Below are 27793 nucleotides of genomic sequence, written 5' to 3'. Positions count from 1 at the left end.
AACCAGTTCTTCACAGAATCCCAGAATGTCAGGGGTTGGAAGGAACCTGGAAAGCTCATCCAGTGCAATCCCCCCATGGAGCAGGAACACCCAGATGAGGTTACACAGGAAGGTGTCCAGGCGGGTTGGAATGTCTGCACAGAAGGAGACTCCACAACCCCCCTGGGCAGCCTGGGCCAGGCTCTGCCACCCTCACCAGGAACAAGTTTCTTCTCAAATTTAAGTGGAACCACTTGTGTTCCAGTTTGAACCCATTACCCCTTGTCCTACCCCTTGTTGTTATTCTTGCAGCATAACAACCCCAGACTTGCTTCTCTCAGCCCAAACTCCAGATCCTCCTGTACCACCAAGGGGTCCCCATGGGGCTCCCCTCTTGCATGCCCAGCAGGATCCTGCTCCAAACTCCACCTCAGAGGCCTTAAAATGACAATAAAACCAAGAATAGGTGGTGGAAACGTCCTAACCCCCAGCACTTTGTCCCATCCCCAGCCTGTGTGAAGAGGTGTCCCTGCCTCTATGTGGACATCACCAGTGACAGAGGGAAGGTTTGGTGGAACATCCGGAAAACCTGCTTCCGCATCGTGGAGCACGACTGGTTCGAGACCTTCATCGTCTTCATGATCCTCCTCAGCAGTGGGGCGCTGGTAGGTCCCACTTTTCGCCATGTCCTGTTTGCTCTGCAGCAGCTCTCCAGCTTGGTGAGAGCCCAGGAATGTGGGTAAGGACCAAGCAGCAGCACCAGAGGCTCTGGGCATCGCATGGTTGTCTCCTGTGTGAAATAACACAGCTGTAGGCAGATGTTTGATTTAAAACCCCATTGGCTCCGGTCTACCCAATGTGCAGCCTTGCAAGGGGCTTTAAGCATCTTCGCCTTGTCCTCCAAGAGCCATGCGTTGCTAAAGTCACTGCTGCGGAGACCTCCCCAGCCTCCATCATGGGCTGTGGTCCATGGGTTCAAGGGGATGCAACCTCATGCAACCCCTTCTGCTCTCAATCACAGAATCATGAGAATGGTATGTGTTGAAGGGACATTCCCAGCTCCCTCAGTGCCCCCCTGCCATGAGCAGGGACATCTTCACCAGCTCAGGTTGCTCAGAGCCCCGTCCAGCCTGGCCTGGGATGTCTCCAGGGATTGTTCAGCCACCACCTCTCTGGCCAACCTGGGCCAGGCTCTCACCACCCTCAGTGACAACAATTCCTTCCTCATGGCCAGCCTGAATCTCCCTCCTTTAGTTTCAAGCCATCACCCCTTGTCCTGTCACAACAGGCCCTGCTCAAACATCTGCCCCATCTTTCTAGTTTGCTGCTGTGAGGCTTTGCTTTGGGTCAGTCACCACTCTACGCAGCCAACAAGAACTTGCAAACAAGAGTTAGACCCCATGTTGATCAGGTACATCAGTAAATGCCACCCGCAGCTGGGTTCTTGGATTTTCAAGGTGCCCCAAGCCCTAGTACTGCAGGGACAACGCAGGGGTGTCTGTGGCTGCATTGAGCTGTGCAGCAGGTCTAATGGAAGAATGACTGTCACGTAGCTCCACACCTCTTCCAGGCTTTTGAGGACATCTACATCGAACAACGCAAGGTGATACGCACCATCCTGGAGTACGCCGACAAGGTCTTCTCCTACATCTTTGTCATCGAGATGTTGCTCAAGTGGGTGGCCTATGGCTTCAAGGTGTACTTCACCAACGCGTGGTGCTGGCTGGATTTCCTCATTGTCGATGTGAGTGTTGGCTGATGAGAAGTTTGGGAGCATTAGGGGTTTGTAGCAGGGTGTTGCAAAAGAATCCATGTTGTATTTTAAAGGACAACAGGGTGGCTGTGGAATGAGGGCTTAGACCTTTGCTTAAAATAGTGGTTCTCCACAGGAACGGCCAATTCTTTCCCTGGTTGCAGAAACCATTTCAAACCCTTTCTGTCTTATGCTCAAGCCAAGAACAAGCCCACGCTGTTCTCCCAGACCCCAGTAGAGATGTGAAGAGCAATAGGGTCTCCCAAATGCTCTGTAACACAACTTACTATCCCACCTGTACAGTATTTCTGCATCCCCTGTCACCTCCAGCCTCGTACCCAACAGACGGGGACATTCTCCAGGTCCCAGGGCACCAGGGACCCCAGGGCTCGATGCCGGTCCCTGTGTCTCAAGACAAGACAATAACCACCAGCCCAAGGAAGTGCTGGGGAAAGAGGGACAGGCAAGAGCTGCAGGGACGTGGTTCAGTTGTGTTTCCGTCTGAGACGCCACTAATCCCTTGGGCTGCTCCTTCTAGGTTTCCATCATCAGCCTGACAGCGAACTGGCTGGGATACTCCGAGCTGGGAGCCATCAAGTCCCTGCGGACGCTGAGGGCTCTGAGACCACTGCGCGCCCTCTCCAGATTTGAAGGCATGAGGGTAGGTGCCTCCCCTGGGTGCTGCTGGTTGTGACATGACCTTGCAACGTGGCACCATTCAGCTGTCACCTCCATTGGGGACCCATCCCAAAATGGTTTTCAGGGGCATCCAGAATGGTGGGATGGATGCTAAGGTACCTTTCATCCAGTTTGAACCCACTTGGTGCTGCTGGGGCACAGGGACATGAAGGTCACATCATTGCCAGCCTAGTTCCCCACCCAGGTCCTCCAAGGTCTATTCTCCCCTTGCAGGTGGTGGTGAATGCCTTGCTGGGTGCCATCCCCTCCATCATGAACGTCCTGCTGGTCTGCCTCATCTTCTGGCTGATATTCAGCATCATGGGGGTGAACCTCTTTGCGGGGAAGTACTACCGATGCGTCAACACCACCACGGGCGAGCTCTTCGACATCACCGCGGTCAACAACAAGAGCGACTGCATGGCCCTCCTCTACACCAACGAGGTCAGATGGGTCAACGTCAAGGTCAACTTTGACAACGTGGGCTTGGGATACCTCTCCTTGCTGCAGGTGGTACGTACTAAAGTGGCTGCCATCCCTCCAAGACATGGATTGCTGTAGAGGAGCAGTGTGATTAGCATCAGGGCTGATGTGAGACGCTGCCCTTTTGCCCAGACAGGGCCGCTTGGCTGCTTCTTAGCTCTGAAATGGGTGTTTAACACAAAAAAAAAAACCTGCAAAGCTAAAAGGAAAGCGAGAGGGTAGAAGATGGGAGGGGAAGGTCACCAGGGAGCTGGTATGGATAGTGTAGGCAGCACCAAACCTGGAGCTGCGAGAACTCCTCTGCAAAGCAGGGGATGCCGAAGGGAGGAGGGGATGCACTCTCTTTTCCCCCCACCTGTTGGAAAAGTCAGGTCTGCTCTCATCATGGGCTGCACGAGTTTTGCACAGGGATGATGACGATTGGAAAAAGTTGTGTGTCCGCCGCAGGGCGGTGGGCGAACACGGTCGAGCTGCTGCTGCACCCACCACAGCTGAGCCGGGCGAGAAGAAGGGAAACTGCTCACCGCAGTTTTCACAAGAATATAGGTGTGGGCTCTGCTCTTGGGTGGGCTGGGGTTCCCCTCATCAGATCCACAGGAACCTGCAGTGGCAGAATCAGAGCGCACAATCTAAATCAATTAACCAGTTTGAAATTCAGCTTCCTCTTCACATTTGTTGTTCCATCAGGTCCAGGAAACAAGATGTTCAGGCTTTTTGTTTAACAAATCAGGAGCAAAAGCCTGTAAAAGATGTGGTGTGCTCACACACATGCCACCAGGATGGAGATCCAGTGACAGAGGAGGCAGAGCTGTTGAGATGGCACGAGCTGGGAGCAGCCGGCCCCGGCACAGCTCTGCCGTGGGGAAAAAGCACTTTATTTTCTGAGGATAAAAGAGTTGGTTGCCTCTCTTCCCAGCCTGGTTTGCAGCAGCATTTTGGGAAGTCACTGGCAACTTCAGCCCCAGAACGGAGCTTGTGTGTGCATGTGCAAATCTTGGTATCTCTGCATCGGGGCATTTTTCTTGTGATTCAGCACATGGTCCCTCTCCTGCCGTTCCCACAGAGAAGCTGTAACTCTGGGCTGAGCAGGTGTCCTCAGAGCTAAAACCACAAACACGCACCCATCGCCTTCCTTTCCTTTCCCCAAATACCTCCCACTGAATCTGTTCTTCTCCACTGTCCCCACAGGCGACCTTCAAGGGCTGGATGGACATCATGTACGCTGCCGTGGACTCGCGCGAGGTGAGGGGACAAGCAGGGATGTCTCACAACCCGAAAGGTTTGGGTTGAAGGGACGTTCCCAGCTCCCCCAGTGCCCCCCCTGCCATGAGCAGGGACATCTTCACCAGCTCAGGGTGCTCAGAGCCCCGTCCAGCCTGGCCTGGGATGTCTCCAGGGATGGTTCATCCACCACCTCTCTGGCCAACCTGGGCCAGGCTCTCACCACCCTCAGGGACAACAATTCCTTCCTCATGTCCAGCCTGAATCTCCCTCCTTTAGTTTCAAACCATCACCCCTTGTGTAGCTGTCAGTGAATAATTTTGATTGGAAAAGCCCCTCAGGATCACCAAGTCCAACTGTTAACCCAACACTGGCACTAAACCCTGAAAACCTCATCTATGTGTCTTTTAAACACCTGGCCTGGCTTGCCCTGAGCAATAAAACAGTTATTAAAACAGAGCGGCCAGCATTTAACCTTTGGGTTAAAGGGATTATTAAAAACATTAATTTTTTTGAAGGGCTTTCTGCAGAGACTGTTCCTACTGTGATCCATCCCAAAAAGTGTCCATGCACCACCCCATGTGTGTAGACCACCACGAGTCCAGGCAGTTGGAGGAATGTCCCACCTTCCTCTGACCAAGCAAGCTCGCACGAGTCCCACTGGGGGGGCCAGTCCCCCACACCCATGGGCCTGAATGTTTTGGTTTCATTGCCCTTTTTAGCATCAGAAACAGCCACTTCTCTTGGCCCAGCTGCAGCTGTGCAGCTTCCAAGCCCTTTTGAACATGGCTTGGGCTCCTGCCTCCCCGAACACCTGGGGCAGAGCTGTTTTGGGAGAAAATCCACCCTCTTCTGCCAAGAGTTTTCCTCGACGTGGGGAAAGCCGGTAGTGACACCTTGGGATGCCTCCAAACAAATATAGAACAGGATTAATTGGTGTCCCTTGATGAGCTGCCAGGCTGTGCCACCCCCGTGCGCTGGCGTGGCACAAATTGAAACTCCTTTCACTTCTGGCTGTATTTCAGCCTTTGGAAAGCTGATTTTGGGGAAGAAACACAAGTTTGCTCATTGAAATTGCTGCATCTGTGCATCCTTTCCTGTTCCCCTGCCTGTGCTGTGGGAGTGGGGGTCAGCACCCTTGTCCCCCAGCCAGTCTCATGTGGATGTCCCATCCCGTGGCTGCTGCCACTGAACCCACACAACATCTGCCAAAGGTTTTGGAGCAGCCACCCCACAGCTTTGCCTGGACACAGTGACCCCTTGTCTGGGGGTGCTTGGGGACACACTTTCTCACGTTTCCCATCTCTCCCGGTCAGATTGAAGAGCAGCCACAGTATGAGATCAACCTCTACATGTACATCTACTTTGTCATCTTCATCATCTTCGGCGCCTTCTTCACCCTGAACCTCTTCATCGGCGTCATCATCGACAACTTCAACCAGCAGAAGAAAAAGATAAGTATTTTCTGAGTCCTGCAGCTGTTACTGCATCCTGGGACACTGGTCTGGGATGGAGGGGAAAAAGGGCAAAAAAGGGTAAGACAGGAGGAAGCAGGTTTCACAAAACCTGGTAGAAGCTTAGCTGGAGGTGCTTGGTGGGAAGGAGCACGGTCAGAGGTGCTTGGTGGGACGGAACACGGTCAGAGACGTTTGGTAGGAAGAGGTGAGTTCCCAAGACTAACAGAGCTGATTTCCTCTATACTTTGGAGGCAAAGACATCTTCATGACGGAAGAGCAGAAGAAATACTACAACGCCATGAAGAAGCTCGGCTCCAAGAAACCCCAGAAGCCCATCCCCAGGCCATCGGTATGTTGGGTTCATCACCTTGGAGTACAGCATGGGGGGCACTTCAAGCCACCAACTGTCCAAAGTGAACGAGGCAGCTCCCAGGAAGAGCATTTACGGGGACAAGGAGCCAAATCCTGCCTCCCCATTGCTGCTTTCAGACAGGACCTTGATAAAAGCTGGGGCTTCAGAAGAGGTTCCCATCAGGCCACCTCCTTTGGATCTGCTCTTTATCCCTGGGTCTCCTGTAAAGGACAAGTTGGAGATCCCTTTTTTGGGGATTAGAGTTTTTTCTTGTCTCAGCTCCTCTCACAGAGGGAGTTACTCAGGGAAAGCTCAGTTTTCAACACCCCTAGAGGGGACATCACCAATACACGTGCAGTTTGGACAGGTTTTGTTTTGATAGCCCAGCCAAGCGAGGCCTTTTCCCACGTGTTTATTTTTGCCCTGATGCATTAGCTGTGGATGTGATGAGAAACCAACTGTCCCCTGTGCCCACACCTCCTGGCCATGGTGTTACCAGGAGGGTTCCATCCCACAAGGTGCTGGGTATTCTTCTTCCATGGCTTTTGTGGCCATGAAACGTGTAGTTTCCTGCACTTTTTTAAATACAGTTTCTTCTTTTTCTGTTGTGTTTGTTTTGTGTGTGTCTGTCCCATGTTTCCACCTCACCTCTGGTTCTCCATCATCACCTACATGACCCTGATGGCAGAACAAGTTTCAAGGGATGGTGTTTGACTTTGTTACCAAGCAGGTGTTTGACATAACCATCATGATCCTGATTTGCCTTAACATGGTGACCATGATGGTGGAAACGGATGATCAGAGTGAACTCAAAACATCTATTCTCTACAAGATCAACCTGGTCTTCATTGTCATCTTCACTGGAGAGTGTGTGCTCAAAATGTTTGCCTTGCGCTACTACTACTTCACTATCGGCTGGAACATCTTTGACTTTGTGGTGGTCATCCTCTCCATCTTAGGTGAGTCCTGCTGGTTCCACTGGTTCCTCAGGGGTCCCATAGGATAATAAAGGGTGGAAATGGTTTGGCCAGTCCACAGCCAGCAAGCTGTCACTGGCCACCCACTTACACCCACCCTTTCAGCAGGGCCAAGACAACAGGATGAGACAGACGTAAGGCCACCAGGCAGGGTCAGGGGCTGGAATTCTGTCCCACTCCTTGGTGTTGGGTTGCCCTTGTCTCTGTGTTGCGCAGTTGCACTGTTGACACAGAACAGGCGGTATTAAACCTTTGAGTCTGTGCTCAGAGATGTTTTGGAACACGTCCCCTTTGCCACCAGCAGAGCAGAGCGCTGTGTGACATTGGGGGTGGCCTCACCTGCCTGTGTCCCCCCAGACCTACCAGATGGACTAGGTCCACCTCGCCTCCCTACGTTGGCTGTAGAGCATGGCAAACTCACCTCTTTTTCATCCCTTCACAGGTATCGTCCTCTCGGACATCATAGAGAAGTACTTCGTATCACCCACCCTCTTCAGGGTCATCAGGCTGGCAAGGATTGGCCGTGTCCTCCGGCTGATCCGGGGGGCAAAAGGCATCCGGACCCTCCTGTTTGCTCTGATGATGTCCCTGCCTGCCCTGTTCAACATTGGTCTCCTGCTTTTCCTCGTCATGTTCATCTACTCCATCTTCGGGATGTCCAACTTCGCCTATGTAAAGAAAGAGTCGGGGATCGATGACATCTTCAACTTTGAAACTTTTGGGAACAGCATCATCTGCCTCTTCCAGATCACGACGTCAGCTGGATGGGATGGCCTCCTCAACCCAATCCTGAACAGCGGTCCCCCCGACTGCGACCCTGAGCTGGAAAACCCTGGCAGTTCTATAAAAGGGGACTGTGGCAATCCATCCATCGGCATCTTCTTCTTCTGCAGCTACATCATCATCTCCTTTCTCATCGTGGTGAACATGTACATCGCCATCATCCTGGAGAACTTCAACGTGGCCACAGAGGAGAGCAGCGAACCTCTTTGTGAAGATGATTTTGAAATGTTTTATGAGATCTGGGAGAAGTTCGACCCAGACGCCACCCAGTTTATCGCATACAGCACCTTGTCTGACTTTGTAGACACCTTACAGGAGCCACTCAAAATTCCAAAGCCGAACAAGATCAAGCTCATCACCATGGATCTACCAATGGTTGCTGGGGACAAAATCCACTGCCTGGATATCCTCTTTGCCCTGACTAAGGAGGTGCTGGGAGACTCGGGAGAGATGGACGCCTTGAAGGCCACCATGGAGGAGAAGTTCATGGCCGCGAACCCCTCCAAGGTTTCCTACGAACCCATCACCACCACTCTGAAGAGGAAACACGAAGAGGTCTGCGCCACAAAAATCCAGAGGGCTTTCCGGAGGTACCTCCTGAGGCGCTCGGTGAAGCAGGCGTCCTACATGTACCGGCACAGCAAGGACGAGGACGCCCTGAAGGAGGACGCGCCCGAGAAGGAAGGTCTGATCGCCACCAAAATGCAGGAGATTTATGGGAACAGTGGGACAGACGTGGGGACAGCCCCTGCCTTTGGTCTTGCACCCGTTGCTGGCTCAGAGACTCGTGATGCTCCTGGCGAAGCAAAAACACGGGGTAAGGAACGTGTTGTGAAGGAGTCGCTGGTATAACACAAGGAGAAGATTCCGTCTCTTGCCCAGCCTGAAAAGACTTTATTTATATCTCCTTTTCTAGAGCTCTTCCATACACAGATCAGTAGATCTTAGATATTGAGCTAATCTCAGATAATTCAAGCAGAAACCTTAACTTTGAAGCAGGATCTCTCACTGATCTTGGGTTTTACAGCTCGCTGCACTTGCAAAGAGTTAAATATTCTTTTTCTTATGAGAATTAAATGTGAAATCTATCTGTTGTTGGCGAAGGAGAAACATTTTAGTTTTGAAATGATCTCATCGTGGTAACGATGTCTTTCAGACATTAACAAGTGAGAACGGCTGTCCTTTTACTTAAAGTAATTATTTTTAATGTTATTTCACAATTAAGAGATTTTCCTGTATATTATTCTTCCAGAGTGCAGCCAGTGGAAGATGAGCCATGTGAATTAGTATTAAGAATAATTACAGAAAATACAAGGTTTTGTGAACAAAAATCTCCAATGTCTTAAAGTAGCACCTTTCTTTTGAATATTTGAATAAGCTTTATGAATTATTTTTTTGTTATATACAAAGAAAGTGCAATTATGTCTTAAATATTGGTTTGCATAGCCAAAACAAAGCATCTGCAGATATGTTCTCAGGGTTAAATATCAGGTTTCAAAGGTCTCTGAATATGCATTGGAATCATAAATCATTCAGGTCTCTATGGTACGAATGTAAAGGGTATTTATATTTATATCCAAGCTTCTTCTCTGTTTTCCTGTTTCATCCAGATTTTGTGGTAGGAAAGCAATGGACAAAGGTAGAGTTTGTAAAACCTCCTCCAAAAATCCCCGATCCCTGTAACAAAACCACTTTTAGGGGTTTTTTTTCAAGCCCCGTAGTAAATGGAAATGTCCCACTGGGGGCTGTTGGTTAATTAATTAATGAGGCGCATCCCTGGGGACTGGAGTGTTTGAACAGTCCATGCAATAAGGGGTCCCTTAAATACCATTGCCCCCCAGCACTGAGGGGGTTTTAATGCCATGAGTGACCCCACTGGGGTGTAAATCCCCAAATTTGGGGCTGAGCATCCTTCCTGTGGGGATGAGCTGGTGCATGTGCTGGGTCTCTGCAGAGCCTGGTGGGGCAAGGCAGGTCCTCACCACCAAACCCCCCACCACAGGAGGGTTTTCCCAGGGGAGAAAAGGTTTTAATCCTCTTTACCCAGGTGGGCAAAGGGAAATTAAACTTTTAAAAATGTGCAAAAGACCCTGAGTTCACCTCCAGGTTGCTTTCTGCCTTCAAAAGGAGGGGAAATCAAACCTCTTGAGATCAAACCAAACATGAACCAAAACGTCTTCCAGTTAAAACAAGGGCTGCTTCTTGAAGCCAAAGGTCTGTCTTTTTTTATTATTATTATTATTATTATTATAATTATTATATATATTTTTCCTTGGGCTGGTTTTGGTGCCGAGCCGTTACGGATGCGGTGCTGAGCTGGTTTGCACCCACGTGTCGCCGGGTGGGCGGCAGAGTCGGGGTCGCTCTGCTCGTCCCGTAGCCTCGTGCTTTCATTTCCAAGCTGCTTTAGAAGGCGTTCCCGTGGGAAGCATCCGTGGCACAGCGGTTTCCAGCCCGGATTGTGGTTCACAATCGATGCTGCTTGTACGTACGTGTCGCTGGTGATGGGAAAAAGATGTCAAAGAGCGGGATTTCTGTGAGCTAAAGCCATTTTTCTTTGTACATTTCTTAAAATAAACAACTGTAAATGGTCTATTATTACGATATCGAATGCATTAGGGTGTGTTGGAGGGAGAAATGCTTTCCATGACCATGGGAGGTGTAAATGCCCCATCCCATTGCTTCAGGGGTTGTCCCTGTGTGTGGTCTTGGTTGGACCTGCCATCCTCAGCAGGACTTGGTGGCCTCATCCTGCACAAGAGATCCCCTGGGCTGGTTCCCCCTGGTACATCCAACCCAGACAAGACCCCAGAGCTTCTGCTCTGCTCGTGGACAAGTCTCTTGGAGCCTTTAGTGCCTCACGGCAATGACCCCCAACTACAGGAGCAATAGGAGATGTTGCTGCAGGGTCAACCAAGGAGACAGGTGGGTTTGGGGAGATGCAGCCCCCCAAACTGCCCCACACCAGGCTCTGAGGGTCATAGAATAGTATGGGTGGAAAGGACCTTCCCAGCTCCCCCAGCGCCCCCCCTGCCATGACAGGGACATCTTCACCAGCTCAGGGTGCTCAGAGCCCCGTCCAGCCTGGCCTGGGATGTCTCCAGGGATGGTTCAGCCACCACCTCTCTGGCCAACCTGGGCCAGGCTCTCACCACCCTCAGGGACAACAATTCCTTCCTCATGTCCAGCCTGAATCTCCCTCCTTTACTTTCAAACCATCACCCCTTGTCCTATCACAACAGGCCCTGCTCAAAAGTCTGTCCCCATCTTTCTTCTTTCTTCTCAGCCCCTTTTAAGTCCAGAAAGGCCGCACTAAGGTCTCCCCGGAGCTTCTCTTCTCAGCTGAACACCCCAACTCTCTCACCTGTCCCCCAGCAGAGCTGTTCCAGCCTCGGATCATTTCTGGGGCTCCTCTGGCCCCTCTCCAGCAGGTCCATGTCAAACCAGCCCCGCGGGAGCAGCTCAGCATCACAGGGACAAGGCAGCGGTGAGCAAAGGAGGTTTCTATGTCAACATGTGGCTGGAAGAGGAGTCACCTCTGGGACCTGCTGGCGTCCCTGAGGACCAGGGCATGGCCTCACTGACATGTTTTCTCTTGCTGGAACAGCTTGTCCCAGTACTGGCGTAATTCAAGTTGAGCCTCGTGGTTCCCACGCAGGTAAGGGGTGGCAAGGAGGAGGGGGCAAGAGCCACCGTCCCTGTCCTCCTGCAGCAGAGGAAAGGACAGCGGAGAAACCCAAGCCCTGATGAATAGGGATGGGCTGGGGAAGGGAACAGCTGCTCTGCTCTGCCCGGGACACACGACGTGGCCCAGGGGAAGGGACGTGGGAACAGGGGATGCTCCCTGTGAGACCATCAGGTCTCCCTACATCCCTTATCACTTGGTACTACAGGTACGGGGGACTTCAAGGGGAGACCGAGCCCCTCGGGACCAGGCTTGTGCCTGTTTGAAGATGCCCAGGTGCCTGCAGGCAGCACAGTGGGGTCATTTGGCCAATGTCTCTGCAAAACCTCATTAGTTCGTGCCCTGCTCCCGGGTTTACCCCATAAGGAAACCCCAGGCACCTCCGGCACCCCTGCCTGGCTCGTCACAGCTCCTGTCTCCGGACCCAGGGCTCAACAAACCACGCACATGGGCACCCCCCATTATTTCTGCCTTGTGGGATGTCACAGCAAGACCAGGGTGACGGCCGCAGGGACTTGGCAGCTCCGGTGTACAGCACAACCTGCCTCCTCTACCAGGAGAAGACAACTCTCCCATCATCTCTTTTTCCCTGCTGGGGTGAGTGTTTCTCTGGAAACCTTTATTTCTCCTTTTTCTTGCTTCATATCCCCTCAGGCGAGGCTTAGGCTGGTTCCCAGCAGCTGCTGGATGCTCAGAACCACCAAAAAAACCACCAAACCTGCAGAAGGTGAGGGTTTGGGGAGGCCCTGGGGCAGAGAAACCCAGGCTCTGGGGACCAGCACAATGGGCAAAAGTACCTAAAAGTGTTTTTCACATGGAGTTACAGTTCAGTGCTCGTCCATGTCCGGTAAAACACGGCATGGAGGGAAACTGAATTATTGCCTCAGAGCAGAGGAGGACAGATCTTGCATTAGGGTGCCACGTTGTGCTTTGGCTGTGTCCAATGGACTCATGGAGAAGGGTCTTTGTCATGGCAAAGGGTGTGGAGTGGCCATGGCTGACACCCAGGGAGGGGACACCTTGTTTTGGCCACCTCTCTCTTCTAGACGCTGTCTCCCTGGGGACATCCCTTGTGCTCAGCACAGGTTCTGCACTGAGCGCTTTGCAGATGGACTCATAGAATCGTGGAATTGTTTTGGTTGGAAGAGACCCTCAAGATCGAGTCCAACTGTTCCCCCACCCCTGTCCCTGCCCCATGTCCTGAGAACCTCATGTCCGTCTGTCCAACCCTCCAGGGATGGTGACTCCAGCACTGCCCTGGGCAGCCTGTTCCAATGCCCACAGCCCTTTGGGGAAGAAATTGTTCCCAGATCCAACCTCAACCTCCCCTGGTGCAACTTGAGGCCGTTTCCTCTGCTCCTGGCGCTTGTTCCTGGGGAGCAGAGCCCAACACCCTCCACGATACAACCTCCCTTCAGATAGTTTCATCTCCAGCTCTGGTGCGGGCCCACAGCGGTCATGTCCAGCTCCACCATGACGAGCAGAGCCTGGGGACACACGGCTGGATGATGCCCAGGGCACAAGCACCATCCACCCCAGCGTCTGTGACACATTCAAAACCAGCCCCGAGGGGAAAGTCCCCACGGAGGAGGATTTACATGAGCAGGAAAGGGGCCGCCTCGCGTAGCGGCAGCTTTGCCATTTTTAGGTGCGGAGGCTGAGCCGGTCAGCGCTGCCGCCGTGTTTTTTAGCAGAAGCTGGACGTTTCCCTGCCGTTTGCAATGAACAATGGCTGATTTCTGCAGGACGCTCTGGTTGCTCCAGGCGAACCTCTGGCTGACGGCTCTGGTCACAGGTAGGTATGAAACACGGGGTTTTGCATTTCAGAGCAAGGAAACATCCACCCAACTGATGCACCTTGGGCGGTGTAAGGGGCTTCACCCAGCGCCGGCTTCAAATCATTTAGTTTTAATTTATTTCTTGCAATCACTATTCTCAGTCCTGTTTCGTGCAGTGAAGCATCCTAGGGTGCAGTAGAGTCGGGGGGACCCACCAGGGCCTGGGGCTTGGTGTGTGCCTCAGGTTTTGGGTTGTTTTTGGGTTTTTCATCCCGTTGGGGTGCAGAGATGGGACGCAACCATCTCACCCCCCAGCACGGGAGATTTCTGCACCCCCGGTGCTGAGTGGGTGCAGACAGGTTGCAAGTGGCAAGGAAGAAGAGTTGGGTTTTGTGTCATTTTGGGTTTCTTACCATGTATTGCTCTTGGATGCCTGAGGACAGGGCGAGCACGTTGCTGAGGCCACGGCCAAGCCACATCCCTTTGCTCTATAGGGTTTCAGTGCCAAGGAGTGAGAGAAATGGGTGGAAAAAGGCTTTGGGGGTGATTTGGGGGATCTGTGTGAACACCCCTGTGCTGTTCCCCTTTGCACCCCTGTGGAGAAGCAGCAGCTGAACCCAGGACACAACTCCTGTCCCCTTCCAACCCCTCTTGCTTGGTGCAGGGACACCCACAAAAACCTGCAGCAGATCCCACCCTCATCTGGGGACAATTGTGCCCTCGGGGGAAAGGACAATTAAAGAGCTTCTCTTGGGTGGCCACGCAAGTCCAGCACGGATTTGAGGTTGCAGGGTTTCATCCTGGCTCTCGTGTTGGTCACCATGGAGATATTTATGAACATCAATAAGATGCCTCTCAGCTTCTCTTCTCCAGGTTGAACAGATCTTCTCTCAGCCTTTCTTCATCACAAAGATGCTCCAGACACCTCAGCATCTTTGTGTCCCTCACTGGTCCCTCTCCAGTAATTCTTTGTCCTTCTTAAACTGAGGAACCCAGCACTGGACCCAGTTCTGCAGATGTGGCCTCACCATGGTATAGCAAAGGGGGTTCAACCTCCCTTGACCTACTGGCCACACTCTTCCTCACGCACCCCAGGTACCTTTGGCCTTCTTGGCCACACAGACACATCGCTGGCTCAAAATTGAACCTTCCTTATGCTGGGGGGTGAGTTTTGCAGCTGCTGGGAGGTGGTGCAGCCCCCGCCCCCGTGCCAGCTTCCCCGCGGTGGGGTTTGGTGAAGATCCGCTGGGCACTGAAGCGATGAGGTAAACAGGGCTGGGGCTTCCTGCCCAGCTGCAGCAAGAGGAACCGAGGCACTGGAGCACCCATGGGTGCCGGGGGGTCGCCGCCTCACCCCACTTCCTGCACTGCATGGCAGGGCCCGTGGCTCCATCCAGCCCTTGTCCCGGGGGGCTGCATGGTCTGAGAGTCCCCCAGGACATCACGGGGCTCTGAGCCCAGGGAAACCCCATCAGGGAAAGTGTTTCTGTTTGATTCAGCGAATTGAGAGTGTCAATGAAGAGATGTGAGTCTGTCTGGAGCCTTTCTGAAAGGTCAGAGCCAGGGAGGAGGTTCGTAGCAAAGGCAGGTTTCGCTGGGACGTCAACCTGAAAACAGCTTCAAGGAAATTCAGGAGATGGGATGGAAATAGACGGGTTTACACCCAAAACTCCACTGCTCTTTGTCCTCTGAGTGGGGCTCTGGTTGATGCTGCCAAGTGCTCCATCCCACACGGAGTGGGCACAAAGGACCCATGGCACGTGCCATCCCATGTGGGACACAGACTTGTCCTACATGAGCTCTTGGTTGCTCTCTTATGGACCTTCTCCTGTCTTGCAGGTGGGATCTCTGCCAACATGACCATCGCTGGGAACAGCACGGGTAACAGCACAGGTAACAGCTCAGACCAACGGGGCTCTGTCCCTATGTGTGTCCCCAGGGTCCCTCCCATCCCCGCTGGCTGCACCGTGAAGGTGCCATCTCCACAGCAGGAGATGTCCCACCACCCACCGCCCTTCCCCATCACAGAGGCAACTCCCAGGCTGTGACCTGCTCCCCGGCGTTTCCCAGCCCTATGCTTTGCTCTCCCTCTGCAAACTGGACCTGTTTTGTCTTTCCTAAGGTGGTTTTTCTTCTGCGTTTGCAGAGCACGTTGCATGAGGGGGATGTGGCTTGAGACCCGGGTCTGGGCTCAGGCACATGGCGCTCATGACATTCCCACACATGGGGTATTAAACATGAACTCTGTGACCCAAAACATGGGCAAAAATACAAAATACAGCAAAATGCAAAAAATGTGGCAGTGTGGGAGACGCCAGCTGGGACGATAGGTCTGTGCTAGTGAAGACTTCATGGTGTGTGTTCATTCAGGGTGTAATTTTGGAGCTGGGACTAATGAGATGTGCACAGAGAGGGGTGGGAGCAGCAAAACATTATTCCAGTGCAGCCATTCCCACAGAAAACTGGAATTCCCATTAAAAGCGTGTTTTCCCAAAAAGTCTCTGATTTCTACCCCCATATGATGACGACTCACAAAAACAAAGCTGAACGCTAAAAAAGCAGTGTAATCCATGAAAACAAAAAGCTCTTGATTTGGGAGATGCTAGAGGGGTTCTTGTGGGAGCAGCTATTTTTCTGACACTCCCCGGGCACCAGGTCCTTGCTGATATGACCGCCCTTGTCCCCTGGCAGGTGGCGAGTGTCCCATGGTCCATCAGCATCCACGCTACGTGGTGGCCAAGAAGAACATGCCTGTCCACTTCATCTGCTACACCCAGGAGCCCCAGAGCATGCAGTGGTACAAAACAGTGAAGGACAGCGACGAAATCCTTGAGCTGGACCACAACACCTCCCACTACCACGTCGAGAGGAAACCCAGCTTCATCAACCTCACCATCTTCAGGGTCAGCTACAAGGACAACGGCATCTACGTGTGCGACAGCAAGAACCTCACGGTGGAGAAGCAGCAGCCGCACTCATGCGGGACGGAGCTGAGAGTCGTGGGTGAGTGGGAGCTCCGTGCACCCCAGGAGATGCTCATTCTCCTTCTCTCACCCTTTCCCCCTTCATGTGAACCCCACATCATGCTCCTGTGCACCCACCATGCTGGTGGGACCCCTTCAGATACAGCTGTAGGTGCTCCGTGGCACCACAGAGGTTCCTTGGCTCGTTGTCAGGATAACCCCCCTGGTTTGCCCTGGCACATCCATCCTGTAGAAACACATCCCAGGGGCTGCATCCCCTTAATAAATCAGATTTGTCCAGCTCCTGGCCAGTGGTGGGTCCTGCCCAAGGTGTCTCATCCCAGAGCTGGTCCCTGATGCCAAGGGGTAGTTTGCAATGCTCTGGTCTCTTCCAAGGGGGAGGACACGTCAACCATGTCATAGAATCACAGAATCATTTTGGTTGGGAAAGACCCTCAAGATCAAGGAGTCCAACCGTTCCCCCACCCCTGGCACTGCCCCATGTCCTGAGAACCTCATGTCCGTCTGTCCAACCCTCCAGGGATGGTGACTCCAGCACTGTCCTGGGCAGCCTGTTCCAATGCCCCACAGCTTTTGGGGAAGAAATTGTTCCCCAGATCCAACCTCAACCTCCCCTGGCGCAACTTGAGGCCATTTCCTCTCTCCCTCTCACGTCCCCCGTCTGCTCTGCTGACACACCAGGCTGTGGCCATGCCGAGCTCGTCCCCGTTCCCGGGGAGCCTGGCACAGAGGTGGGACTTGGGGCTCTCCCTGTGCTGCTGTTCTCAGGTCACAGCAACATCCAGCAGATCCAGAACAGGAACACCCTGAAAGACGCCATCATCATCATCCAGTCCATCCTCCTGGTCATCTTCATCAGTGTCCCCGTGCTCATCTTCCTAGATAAAGTAAGTGATGGCACCTCCGGCAGTAGGGGTGTCCCCAGGGGCAGGACACTGCCAGGGATGACTACAGGCAGGCACTGGGTTTGGAGCTGTTACCTGGGAGCGTGGCTCGTGAAACTGGGCAATTAACATCTAAACTGGGGTGTGTGGGATGCCTGGCTTTGTCTGGGGGAGTGGTGGGACATGGCCTGGGGAGACAAGGCTGGGGACAGGGGGTCATAGAATCATTTTGGTTGGAAAAGACCCTCAAGATCACCCAGTCCAACCGTTAACCCAACCCTGGCACTGACCCATGTCCCTGAGAACCTCATCTATGCATGGGATGGAAGATGCCAGTTGGTTTTGGTGACATCCAACCTGTGACTTTCCTCTCCATAGGGTGACGGCAAGGAAAGGCCGGAGGAGGAGCACACCTATGAGGTACTGCTGCATTAATTATAGAAATAGCACTGTAATATCAACCTGACCCTTGAAACAACAGGTTGTGGCCTTGCTGGGTGTCTGCTCAGCACCACCAGCCCTTGAGGGCACATCAGAGCATCTTCCTCCCAAGTTCTTGCACATCAGCCATGAGGAGCTGCTCATAAAACTGAGCCAAGATCTGAGCACATCCAGCCACCCATCCCCATCTTGTCCCCTCTCACAACCTGCCCCAGTCTCTGGGGGAACAACCTAGATATGGGTCCCCACTTGGGGACACGAAGGGGAGATGGGCTGTGGCCAAAACCATGGTGTCCCTCCGCCATGTCTCAACATCCTTCTTCTTGGCGCAGGGCCTGGCGGTGGAGCAGATGGCCACCTACGAGGACATCACTCCTTTCCGGGACGTGAAGGCCAAGTGGACAGTCGGGGAGCACCCGGGCGAGGAGTGAGGGGGTCCTGCGCCCACCACCCTGCCAGCACCCTGCCCTGGACCACAGCTGTGATGGACACCTGGATCCTGGGCTGCAAACCATCTCCAGCAGCATTGCACAGAGCTCAGGTCCTGCTGCCCTTGGGTGCTCGCTTTGCCGTGTCCAGGCTGTGCCCACCACAGCTCCTGCTGACGAACCCCTAAAGCCTACGTAGAAATTAGGAGCCACCTACAGAACCCCCCAAGAGCAAACTGCCCCCAAAGCCCAGCCCTACATCACGGCACTGAGCTCCCACATGGTTAATGCCATGGAAGTACCAGGGTAGGTGGTGGGGCTCCTCCAGCCCCTCCACCCCTGGGACGGAGAGGACCAGGCATGGGCAGTGTCCACGCTGCAGGGACCCTCCTGAGCTGTGAGACCCCCCTGCAGCCCCGGCAGAGGAGCCGAGGTGAGCAGCACCATGGGGTGTTATGAGAAGAAGACTTGGGGTCACTGCCCAGCTCTAAAGCCATGGATGTGTCCATGCCCAACTGGCTGTTGTCTGAGATGAAGGAACCTCCAAAATCCTTTCTTTCTCCCCAAAGACTACAGAAAAGCTGGGGAGACAGCTCTCACCCAGAAGGTCTTTCTCAAGTCTTGCTCCTCTCCAGACAAGAGCTTTCCCATGTCACCAGGACATCCCCATGGTAAAGGACACATGCAATCTCAGAACCTACGGGAAAGATGTAAATTGTGGGACACAAGCATCCAACTTCTTTTTGAAATCCTAATAAAGGTCATGGGTAAATTCATCTCCTGCTCCGTCCTACCGCACCTGGTCCAAGGGTCTCCAACAACCCTGGTGCCAGAGATGGTGGGATGCACTGGGAATAAGGAGCAGCTTTTCCTGGGTCCAGCTTAGCTAGAACCCAAACTTCACCTCATCAGGGCCCCAAAAGCAGGCAGGGATGTAAAGATATAAGGGATATAAAGCCAACAGCAGCTTTGGGGCTCTCCTGGAAGCTCTCGCTCAACACGTGTGGGGGGATGGACCTCCACGGTCCCGAGACATCAGCTTGGGATGAGAGACAAAGCCCATGGAACCGAAGCAGGGGAACAGGGCCCTGGGCCAGCAGCTCCGCTCCCGGCTACATCTGGTCTTGCGAGAGAAGCTAAAAAACATCTGGAGAGGAACAGAGCGGCGCTAATTGGTTTTGTTAATAAAAACTATCTTGGCGTGGTGGCAGCAGCTGGGTGGGTGATGGGGCCTGGGGGGGTCTGGAGAGGCCGGTTTGTCCCCCACAAAAGCTCCTGCACCCCTGTGGCTTGTGACATTTTAATTCCCGAGGAGGGGAAAACACGACCGCTCCGTTCCCGAAACTGCCGGCAGAAAAGGGAGGGTAAAATCGTGAGGAAACGGGCATTTTCAAGCAGGGATGGTTCTTGTTTACCACTAAACCACCTTCATGGAAAACTGGAATTGATTCTAAATAGCATAAAATGGAATTAAATCTAAACAGCACAATACCCAGCATTTTAAGGTTGAGTTTTACTAGTTAAATAAATATATCACAAGTTAGTTGCATGCATATGTATATAAATGTTACCTAAACATGTTTTGCTTATTACATTGATTAATTAAAGGAGTATTCACAGTGAGAGAAGTGAACTGGCTGTTGGCGGTTTCCACATTTGGGCCAATTTTAGGACCAGCAGAGCTCATCCCGCCACCCCGTGGTTTCAGTTATAGAATGGAAGAGGAAGGCAAATTTTCTGGCCTTCCCAGTTCCCAACCGCTCTCTCAGCTCCGTGCAAACAACTTGCACAACTGACTTAACCAAATAACACGAAAAAGAGGAGAATCCGCTGTTTGCACCTGGAGAGGAAGCCGCCGAAGTCAAAAGCAGTTTCAGCCACCCCAGTTTCGCTCAGCCACCCCTTTAGCCCCGGGTTTGGGCTTAGTTTAAAATGCCAGAAGCAAATGAGTATTTCTGTAGTGCTGGTGTTTTATTTTAAACGCAATCTTTCTTTTAAGCGCAGAAAGGCCACAATAAGGTCTCCCCAGAGCCTTCTCTGCTCCAAGAAAGTTGCTTCACTTGTTTAGACGCTGCTGGTGATGCTCAGGGTGAGGCGGGTGGACCCAGGACCACCCTGAAGAGAACTGAGTTTTGGGTTGGTTATTTTTCCTCTTTCAAAAATAAAATAGAGAAGGAAATTGGAAATTACACAGTGTCACGCTGCTTTGGGAGATGCTGTTTTGGGTGGCAAACGCAGGCATTTGAGAGCTAGAAACACGCCAGGCTGATATTTGAGAGCTGCTTATGCAACTGTAATTGTCACGCTCTGCCTTCCCCATGGTGCTTCTGCCTCATTTAATGCCCCAAGATGATCGGGGACAAACCAATTCTCCATGTCTGGATCGTCCTGGCATCTCCATGCTTGGCTGCAACATAAAGAAAATGTTCATTTAGCACCATGTTTTGAGTAATAGAGCTAGAGAGGCAGCAAGCGATGGGCAGGACGCGGGTGCAAGGGGCTGTACCGACCTGCAGCTCCTGAGCATCATCATTATCAGGCAGCAGAACATGTGCTGGGCTGCTCTGCTCATCTCAGACAAATATTGACATATTTAAACGCAATGTGGAGCAGAAAAACACACCCAGATGTTGCTGGCTATTGGGTGACGGGATACCTGATAGCTGCAGGACCCACTGTTCCCTTTTCTCTAGGGTCTGACATTTATTCGGTGACAGCACCATGTGCAAACACCCAGGTGCTTCTCGGAACAGATCACGCTCTTCACGGCGTGTTTATTAACCAGCTCTTGCACCCTCTGCTCCAGCTGACCTGGGGATGATGCTGCTTCACAGAAACCGGAGCCAGGAGGGCACCGTAAACCCAGTGCCCGGGGTGCCAAACCACCCCCCCCCCCCCGACCAGGGAACAGTCCCCAAACCCTGGACAAAGGGCCAAAACAGGGTGGTTTGGGGAAATCAGTGCCTTACGGGAGTAAAAATCCTTTAAGACCCTCCTGGGGTTGCCCGTTGCAGGTTCTGCCCTGTTTTGCTCAAGAGCAGGGATGGGAGCGCTGTGACCCCTGCTCGTCCCATCTTTGTGTCAAAAATAAAGGAACAAGCACCAGGAGCAGAGGAAACGGCCTCAAGTTGCGCCAGGGGAGGCTGAGGTTGGATGTGGGGAACAATTTCTTCCCCAAAGGGCTGTGGGGCATTGAACAGGCTGCCCAGGGCAGTGCTGGAGTCACCATCCCTGGAGGGTTGGACAGACGGACATGAGGTTCTCAGGACATGGGGCAGTGCCGGGGGTGGGGGAACGGTTGGACTCGATGATCTTAAAGGTCCTTTCCAACCAAAATGATTCAATGACTCTATCATCTCTTCCCCATCTCCTCTACCTCCTTCCCAGCTGAGGACGTGACAAACCTCCCAGCGCGCTGGCATCTGGATTCGCACTGGTCAGGCTGGTACCCAAACAACCACAAGCTCTTGGTCACACCTCTGGCAAACCAGCTCACCAAAGCTATTTACTGAACTTAAGAAGTGTTGATAGCATGAAATAAATTAACTGGAAAAATGGGATTCATCTGACAACATCCAGCTTTATCCACACTAACAATAAAGGGGAAAACATCCCCAAATTGTCCCGAACTGGGCAGTCAGCCCGTTAACTGGGACAAGGCTGTAGAGACAGGAGGGACGATTGGGTGGATTTTTGACTCCCTGTGGCAAATTCCTGTCCCTGATTTGGGACAGGTCTTCCAATGATGATAAAACCTTTATTTGTAATAAACAGCAGAATATGGTGAAATCATTCAACACCTATTTCAACCTCAAGCAAACAACCTCCCCAACCTTTCCGTCTATGTATAAATGACTACAATTAGGTAGCACCATTGCGAACACTCGTGCATTTATGCACAGAGAAGATACAGAGATGTTGTTGTAATCATGAACACATATATACATTTTAAACAGACCCCTTCCTATATAAGGGGTGGCTCAGCCGAGATGAAAGGAGGAAACATTCCCCGTCAAGCAACACCTGAGCAACGCACCGGGCAGAAATGGCTCCAGGTACTTCTCTTTATTTCGGTTTCTAAAGGATTGTCAGTGAGGCTGCACATGTAGGGTGATGGGAGATGAGGATGGGGTGCTGCTGCGGTGGGTTGTGCACACTCAGCACCAAATTAAATTAAAACACGGCAATTTATAAATCAATGAAATCGATTAAAAAGAGTACCATTCCGTACAGACTGACTTTAATTCATTAATTATCTGAGGTAGTCTTTAACCAAAACTGGGCAAGGAGAGGGTGGAGAACATAAAGAACAAGGTCAAGCTACAGTTATAATAGTTATTATTAACAAAATTGTTGGCAGGGATATTAAAACTCATATACAGAGCTTAAGGCGGGGATCAGGATGATGTCCTACAGGCTCCATGGCATTCCTCCAGTGAAAGGTGTTGCTCTGAGATTAACTTTGTGGTCTCCAAGCGCAGATGGACAGTTGTGTGAGTTGGATGTCATGGGTTGAAAACCTTTAGACTTGACAAAGATCACCAAATTCTACAGGTGTGTCCCAGAGAGAAAAAAGCAGCTGATCACATCACAGGTAACGTCAGATGGGGTTCTTAGGGACATTTTTTAGTGGTGGACTTGGCAGTGTTGGGTTAACGGTTGGACTGGATGATCTTAGAGATCTTTTCCAACCAAAATGATTCTATGAATCTCTGATTCTATCATCCCTCATCCCAGACAGCTGGTTTCACACCAGCACCATGGTGTAGACCAAGGCCAACATGAGGTGGGAGCTCACCTGGTCCTCACCATCCCCTGCTTGCTCACGCAATGAAAAGGGCACCATGCTCTCCTCATGAGGGCAAGGCCTTCGGAAAAACATGAGTATTTTAGCGAAAACCACTGTGACACACTCTAGTTTTCATTGAGGAACAATGACCCTTCAGCCAGGAAGATGCTGCTTAGAACAGTATGGGCCTTGAGGACACGTCTGGTCAAAGGTGACATGGTTTTATGTGACTTTGTGGAATCAAACGAGACGTTCAGGAAAGTCAGAAGAGGCTGGGAGTCAACTCCCAGGTGCCACCTCTGTCCTCAGCACGGTCCCCAAGGGTCGCGAACACCTTTCCTCTCCGCTTTGCCGCAGGGTCGTGGTTTTCTCCTCTCTTCATCGCCGTGGTGGCCCTGGGGCTGCAGTGGCCTCAAGAAGCCGCCACCTTCCCGGCCATGCCCCTCTCCAACCTGTTTGCCAACGCCGTGCTGAGGGCTCAGCACCTTCACCTCCTGGCTGCCGAGACGTACAAAGAGTTCGTAAGTGTTGTGGCCTCTGGGCAGCTCCTCCGCATTAGCTTGAGGGTTTCAGGACCGCGCCACGGCTTCCCAACCACCAGAGTTTCCTACAAACGGAGACTTTTCAGCTCGTGGTGTCTTCTCCATCAGCTCTTGCTGAGGGGAAAGGGTATCAATAGGATGGCACCAACTCACAGCTCTCTGACCCTGCACACATCTGCTCCTTGGGCAAACCCAACCCAAGTGTGGGTCCAGCTTAGCACCTTGGCTTAGCAAGAGGAAGAATGTTAGGTCCAGTTGCTACTGTGCACACAAGTGGACTCCCGCTCCTCCCTGCCAACCCCGTGCAGAGACACCTTATGTCTCACATTAATTTCTTGCAAAAATTAACTATTCAGGACAGCTTGGGAAAGTGTCTGTGGTCTTTTTGCTGTACACGGGCAGCAGATCTGAGCGTATTTGTGATGTCTCCACAGGAACGCACCTATATTCCAGAGGACCAGCGACACACCAATAAAAACTCTCAGGCATTTTGTTACTCAGAAACCATCCCTGCGCCCACGGGGAAGGATGATGCCCAGCAGAAATCGGTAAGTTCTCTCCCCTGTTTGAAGAGCCCAGCTGTGCTGCGTTACACAACAGAGGGTTTCCACCTGTGAGCACTTCGTTGCTTCCTCAGGTGTCATTCTTGCTCTGCCTTTTCACTATTTAAACCCTATATGAAGAAAGAAAGAGTCTTCTTAGACTGTAAAACTGTTACCTGCATGGGATAGATGGTTGAGTGTTTCTCAGCTTGCAAACTTGCCTGTATCTGCTGAAGCTGGAAGAGTGGTGGTATGTCTCCGGGTCACCTCCAGGCTATTTGGAGGGAGAAGGTAACTTTCTTCTTTTCTTAATTTCAGGACATGGAGCTGCTTCGGTTTTCGCTGGTTCTCATCCAGTCCTGGCTGAGCCCGGTGCAATACCTAAGCAAGGTGTTCACAAACAACCTGGTTTTTGGGACCTCAGACAGAGTGTATGAGAAACTAAAGGACCTAGAAGAAGGAATCCAAGCTCTGATGAGGGTAAGTTGCAGGATGTAGCACGACTATAAAATACCAGCAATCTCCTAGACACAGGGCACTCAGCTCTCAGGGTCTTCCAAAGACCATGAGAAATCTCCCCACCTTCCGCTCTGAAGACCAAAGGCCTTTGGACTTCGATTACCTTAAAATAATGAGATCATGACGCCCCCCGTTACACTGGGGAGTGTAAGAAAACACATCACAAATGTTCATAGCACTGGTGTAATGACCAGGAAGATCACAGTAGGCCAGACCCAAAGTATTTCTAAGCCCAGCACCAAACAATACTTGACGAATTAAAGCTGCTGTACAAACAGCAACATAAGGATGTTCGGCTGCATCTTTGTGCAAATACTTTAAGGTGGAGTATATTTTAAGAAGTTCGCAACCTGGCTGCAAGGGCTCACAGCATTTTATAAGAATAACACATATAAGTCTGTGTACAAATGGAAGCCTATGCTCTGATATTTCTCTTGCAGCACCCAGACAGCTGAGAGCTGCAGCGAGATCTTTGTCAAGGGTCGCTCTTAATTTTTGCTTTGTTATTTTAAATGAAATCCCTTTTCAGTTATGCGTCCTCTATAACTAAGTCCATCTGCCAGCATCATGTAGTTGGAGCTCTGAGACCTGTATCTATGAGCAATGAGTCTGGACAATTATTTACATCTTCTAACAGCTCAATAACCCTGAAAGTCGGGCTCTGAGACTAAACAGAGCTCTTTTGTCTGGCACTTCAGCTGGAGTACGTAGGTACATGTCAGGACCATTTCCAGATTTTGCTTTCCATTTGAAATGTGCTTGGGAAGCAGTACACAGAAACGAGATGAATAATCACATTTCACCCATTTATTACACTGTTTTCTTAATCAAAACTGTCCTGTTTACTGTGCCAGCTGGTGAGCAAAGGATGGTGGCAGATTGCGGATCTCTCAGCTCCAGATGCACGCAGCTTGGGTCTGGGTTAGAGCTTTGTTCTCTGGGAAAGTGGGAGAAAAGAGAGAATTAATCACGCCGTTCCCCTTCTCCTTGGCCAGAGTAGATACAGAGAGACCCTGCAAATTTTTGCCCTATTTTAAGACCCCCAAAGACACACTCCGCCCCCCCTGCAGCCTTGTGCCAGCTCCCTTCTCACTGGCAGCAATGTGTGCTGCATAATTACCCATCCCCGGAGGGGTTTAAAAGATGCAGAGATGCAGTTCTTAGGGATGTGGTTTAGTGCCGGTTAACAGTTGGACTTGATGATTTTGCGTGTCTCTTCCAGCCAAAATTATTCCTGCATAGACATAAACTCAAAAGTACCTTTGAAAAGCAATTAAAAGTGGGGAAAATCCCAATCTCCTCTAAAACTAGATGGCAGCTCTGGCAATGGGTTTAAAAGATGCGGAGATGCAGTTCTAAGGGACATGGTTTAGTGCCAGTTAATGGGCAGGCTTGATGAACTTGAGTGTCTCTTCCAGCCATAATAACTCCATGATTCCTGCATAGACGTAAACTCAAAAGTACCTTTGAAAAGCAATTAAAGGTGGGGAAAAACCCCAGTTTCCTCTAAAACTAGATGGCAGCTCTGGCAATGGGTTTAAAAGATGCGGAGATGTGGTTCTTAGGGATGTGGTTTAGTGCCGGTTAATGGGTGGACTTGATCTTGAGTGTCTCTTCCAGCCAAAATGACTCCATGGTTCCAGTACACACATAAACTCAAAAGTACCTTTGAAAAGCAATTAAAGGTAGGGAAAAAACCCAATCTCCTCTAAAACTAGATGGCAGCTCGGACCATGGGTTTAAAAGATGCGGAGATGCGGTTCTTACGGACATGGTTTAGTGCCAGTTGATGGTTGGACTTGATGATCTTGAGTGTCTCTTCCAGCCAAAATGATTCCTGCACAGACGTAAACTCAAAAGTACCTTTGAAAACCAATTAAAGGTGGGGAAAACCCCAATCTCTAAAACTAGATGGCAGCCCTGGTAACGTGTTCCTTAGAGGCTGCTCATCCCCAACCTCTCTCCATCCTCTCATAGGAGCTGGAGGACCGGAGCCCGCGGGGTCCCCAGATCCTCAAACCCACCTACGACAAATTCGACATCCACCTGCGCAACGAGGACGCGCTGATGAAGAATTATGGCTTGCTCGCCTGCTTCAAGAAGGACCTGCACAAGGTGGAGACCTACCTAAAGGTGATGAAGTGCCGGCGCTACGGAGAGGGAAACTGCACCGTTTGACAGCGGGGATGGGTCCCCAACCACCCCGGCCCCTCGTTGGCCATGGATGCCCCGCTCCTTGTAAAGAAAATTGGAGAATAAACCTGCTACCTACTGATGGGGCTCTGGGTTTTGGGGGGCTGCGGGGACAGGACACTACAGGGGACAGGAGGGACAAGCTGTTGCCGGTGTGGATTTGGGGCTCAGAGTTGTGGATTTGGGGTTGGGGGGTGGATTTGGGACTGGTGGTTGTGGATTTGGGGCTAGAAGGGGCAGATTTGGGGCTGGGGTTTGTGGATTTGGGGCTGATTTGGGCCTGGGAGTTGCAGATTTGGGGCTGGACGGGGTGAATTCAGGGTTGGAGGAGGTGGATTTAGGGTGGATTTGGGACTGGGTGTCACAGATATGGGGCTGAGGGTTGAATTTGGGGCTGGAGGGGGTGGATTTGGGGTTGGAGGCTGGATTTTGGGCTGGAGAGGCTACATTTGGGGTAGATTTGCAACTGTGGGTTCTGGATTTGTGGCTGGGGGGCACATTTAGATTTGGGATTTGTGGCTGGGGGATGTGGATTTGGGGACTTGAGAGTGGATTTACATTTGGAGGGTGGGGATTTGGGACAGATTTGGGGCTGGAGGTTGCGGATTTTGGACAGATTTGGGACTGGGGTCACAGATATGGGGCTGGAAGGGGTGGATTTGAGGCAGATTTAGGGCTGGATTTCAGACTGGGTTTGGGGCTGGAAGGGGTATATTTGGGGCAGATTTGGGGCTGAGAGCTGCAGATTTTGGATGGATTTGGGACTAGGGATCGTGGATATGGGGTTGGAGGGGGTGGATTTGGGGCTGGGCGTTGCAGATTTGGGGCTGGAGGCTGGATTTGGTGTTGGAGGGGCTACATGTGGGGCAGATTTGGGACTGGGGGTTGTGGTTTGGGGGCTGGGGGCACATTTAGATTTGGGATTTGTGGTTGGGGGATGTGGCTTTGGGGACTTGAGAGTGGATTTGGGGCTGATTTAGGGCTGGATTTGGGGCTGGAAGGGGTATATTTGGGACAGATTTGGGGCTGAGAGTTGTGGATTTTGGACAGATTTGGGACTGGACTAGGGGTCACAGATATGGGGCTGGAAGGGGTGGATTTGGGGCGGATTTAGGGCTGGAAGGGCTGGATTTGGGGCAGATTTAGGGGTGGAGGGGCTGGATTTGGGGTGGAATTTGGGGCTGGAGGGGCTACATTTGGGTCAGATTTGCGACTGGGGGTTGTGGATTTGGGGCTGAGGGGCACGTTTAGGTTTGAGATTTGTGGCTGGGGGATGTGGATTTGGGGACTTGAGAGTGGATTTGGGGTTGGAGGGTGGATTTGGG

General features: G+C 51.8%; 3 protein-coding genes across 7 annotated transcripts in view; all 3 read left to right on the top strand.

Annotated features, from left to right (window-relative positions):
* SCN4A (sodium voltage-gated channel alpha subunit 4) overlaps nt 1-11403 on the top strand; it is a 45275-nt gene extending 33872 nt beyond the window's left edge. For 2 of the 4 annotated variants that reach the window (XM_082070813.1, XM_082070812.1), the window contains exons 18-26: nt 490-644; nt 1550-1723; nt 2271-2393; nt 2645-2923; nt 4082-4135; nt 5431-5568; nt 5816-5920; nt 6612-6882; nt 7343-10276. In XM_082070813.1, the coding sequence (XP_081926939.1) occupies nt 490-644; nt 1550-1723; nt 2271-2393; nt 2645-2923; nt 4082-4135; nt 5431-5568; nt 5816-5920; nt 6612-6882; nt 7343-8535 (2492 nt within the window). In that variant the 3' untranslated portion in view covers nt 8536-10276. Of the gene's footprint in view, nt 1-489; nt 645-1549; nt 1724-2270; nt 2394-2644; nt 2924-4081; nt 4136-5430; nt 5569-5815; nt 5921-6611; nt 6883-7342; nt 10277-10969; nt 11171-11290 lie in introns of those variants that run through there. The other 2 variants (XR_014185881.1, XR_014185882.1) reach the window with 2 other exon arrangements.
* Nucleotides 11404-12827: 1424 nt separating this feature from the next.
* On the top strand, nt 12828-19976 carry CD79B (CD79b molecule). 2 transcript variants are annotated; one of them, XM_082071060.1, is made up of 6 exons: nt 12828-13163; nt 14986-15039; nt 15838-16149; nt 16899-17017; nt 17393-17434; nt 17788-19976. In XM_082071060.1, the coding sequence occupies exons 1-6, from the start codon at nt 13097-13099 to the stop codon at nt 17884-17886; spliced, it is 693 nt and encodes a 230-aa protein (XP_081927186.1). In that variant the 5' UTR covers nt 12828-13096; the 3' UTR covers nt 17887-19976. The 2 variants fall into 2 exon arrangements, with proteins under 2 accessions (XP_081927186.1, XP_081927185.1); XM_082071059.1 differs by lacking the exon at nt 12828-13163 and adding an exon at nt 14112-14241.
* Nucleotides 18244-26534, top strand: GH1 (growth hormone 1; the record flags this gene model as incomplete). The annotated part of the gene is made up of 5 exons (XM_082070960.1): nt 18244-18316; nt 23030-23193; nt 23649-23762; nt 24075-24236; nt 26253-26534. The coding sequence occupies 5 exons, from the start codon at nt 18244-18246 to the stop codon at nt 26451-26453; spliced, it is 714 nt and encodes a 237-aa protein (XP_081927086.1). The 3' UTR covers nt 26454-26534.
* Nucleotides 26535-27793: the final 1259 nt, after the last annotated feature.

The sequence above is a fragment of the Streptopelia decaocto genome (genome assembly GCF_964273445.1).
Source record: "Streptopelia decaocto genome assembly, chromosome: 22".
In the NCBI taxonomy this organism is placed as follows: domain Eukaryota; kingdom Metazoa; phylum Chordata; class Aves; order Columbiformes; family Columbidae; genus Streptopelia; species Streptopelia decaocto.
This window is presented reverse-complemented; position numbering and strand designations above follow the sequence as displayed.

Coding starts and splice junctions, on each gene's coding strand:
- CD79B (XM_082071059.1), top strand. CDS start 14,163: ATGTGGCCTCACCATGGTATAGCAAAGGGGGTTCAACCTCCCTTGACC. Junction 14,242..14,985: donor CTCTTCCTCACGCACCCCAG/GTACCTTTGGCC, acceptor CCTGTCTTGCAG/GTGGGATCTCTGCCAACATG. Junction 17,018..17,392: donor TGCTCATCTTCCTAGATAAA/GTAAGTGATGGC, acceptor TCCTCTCCATAG/GGTGACGGCAAGGAAAGGCC.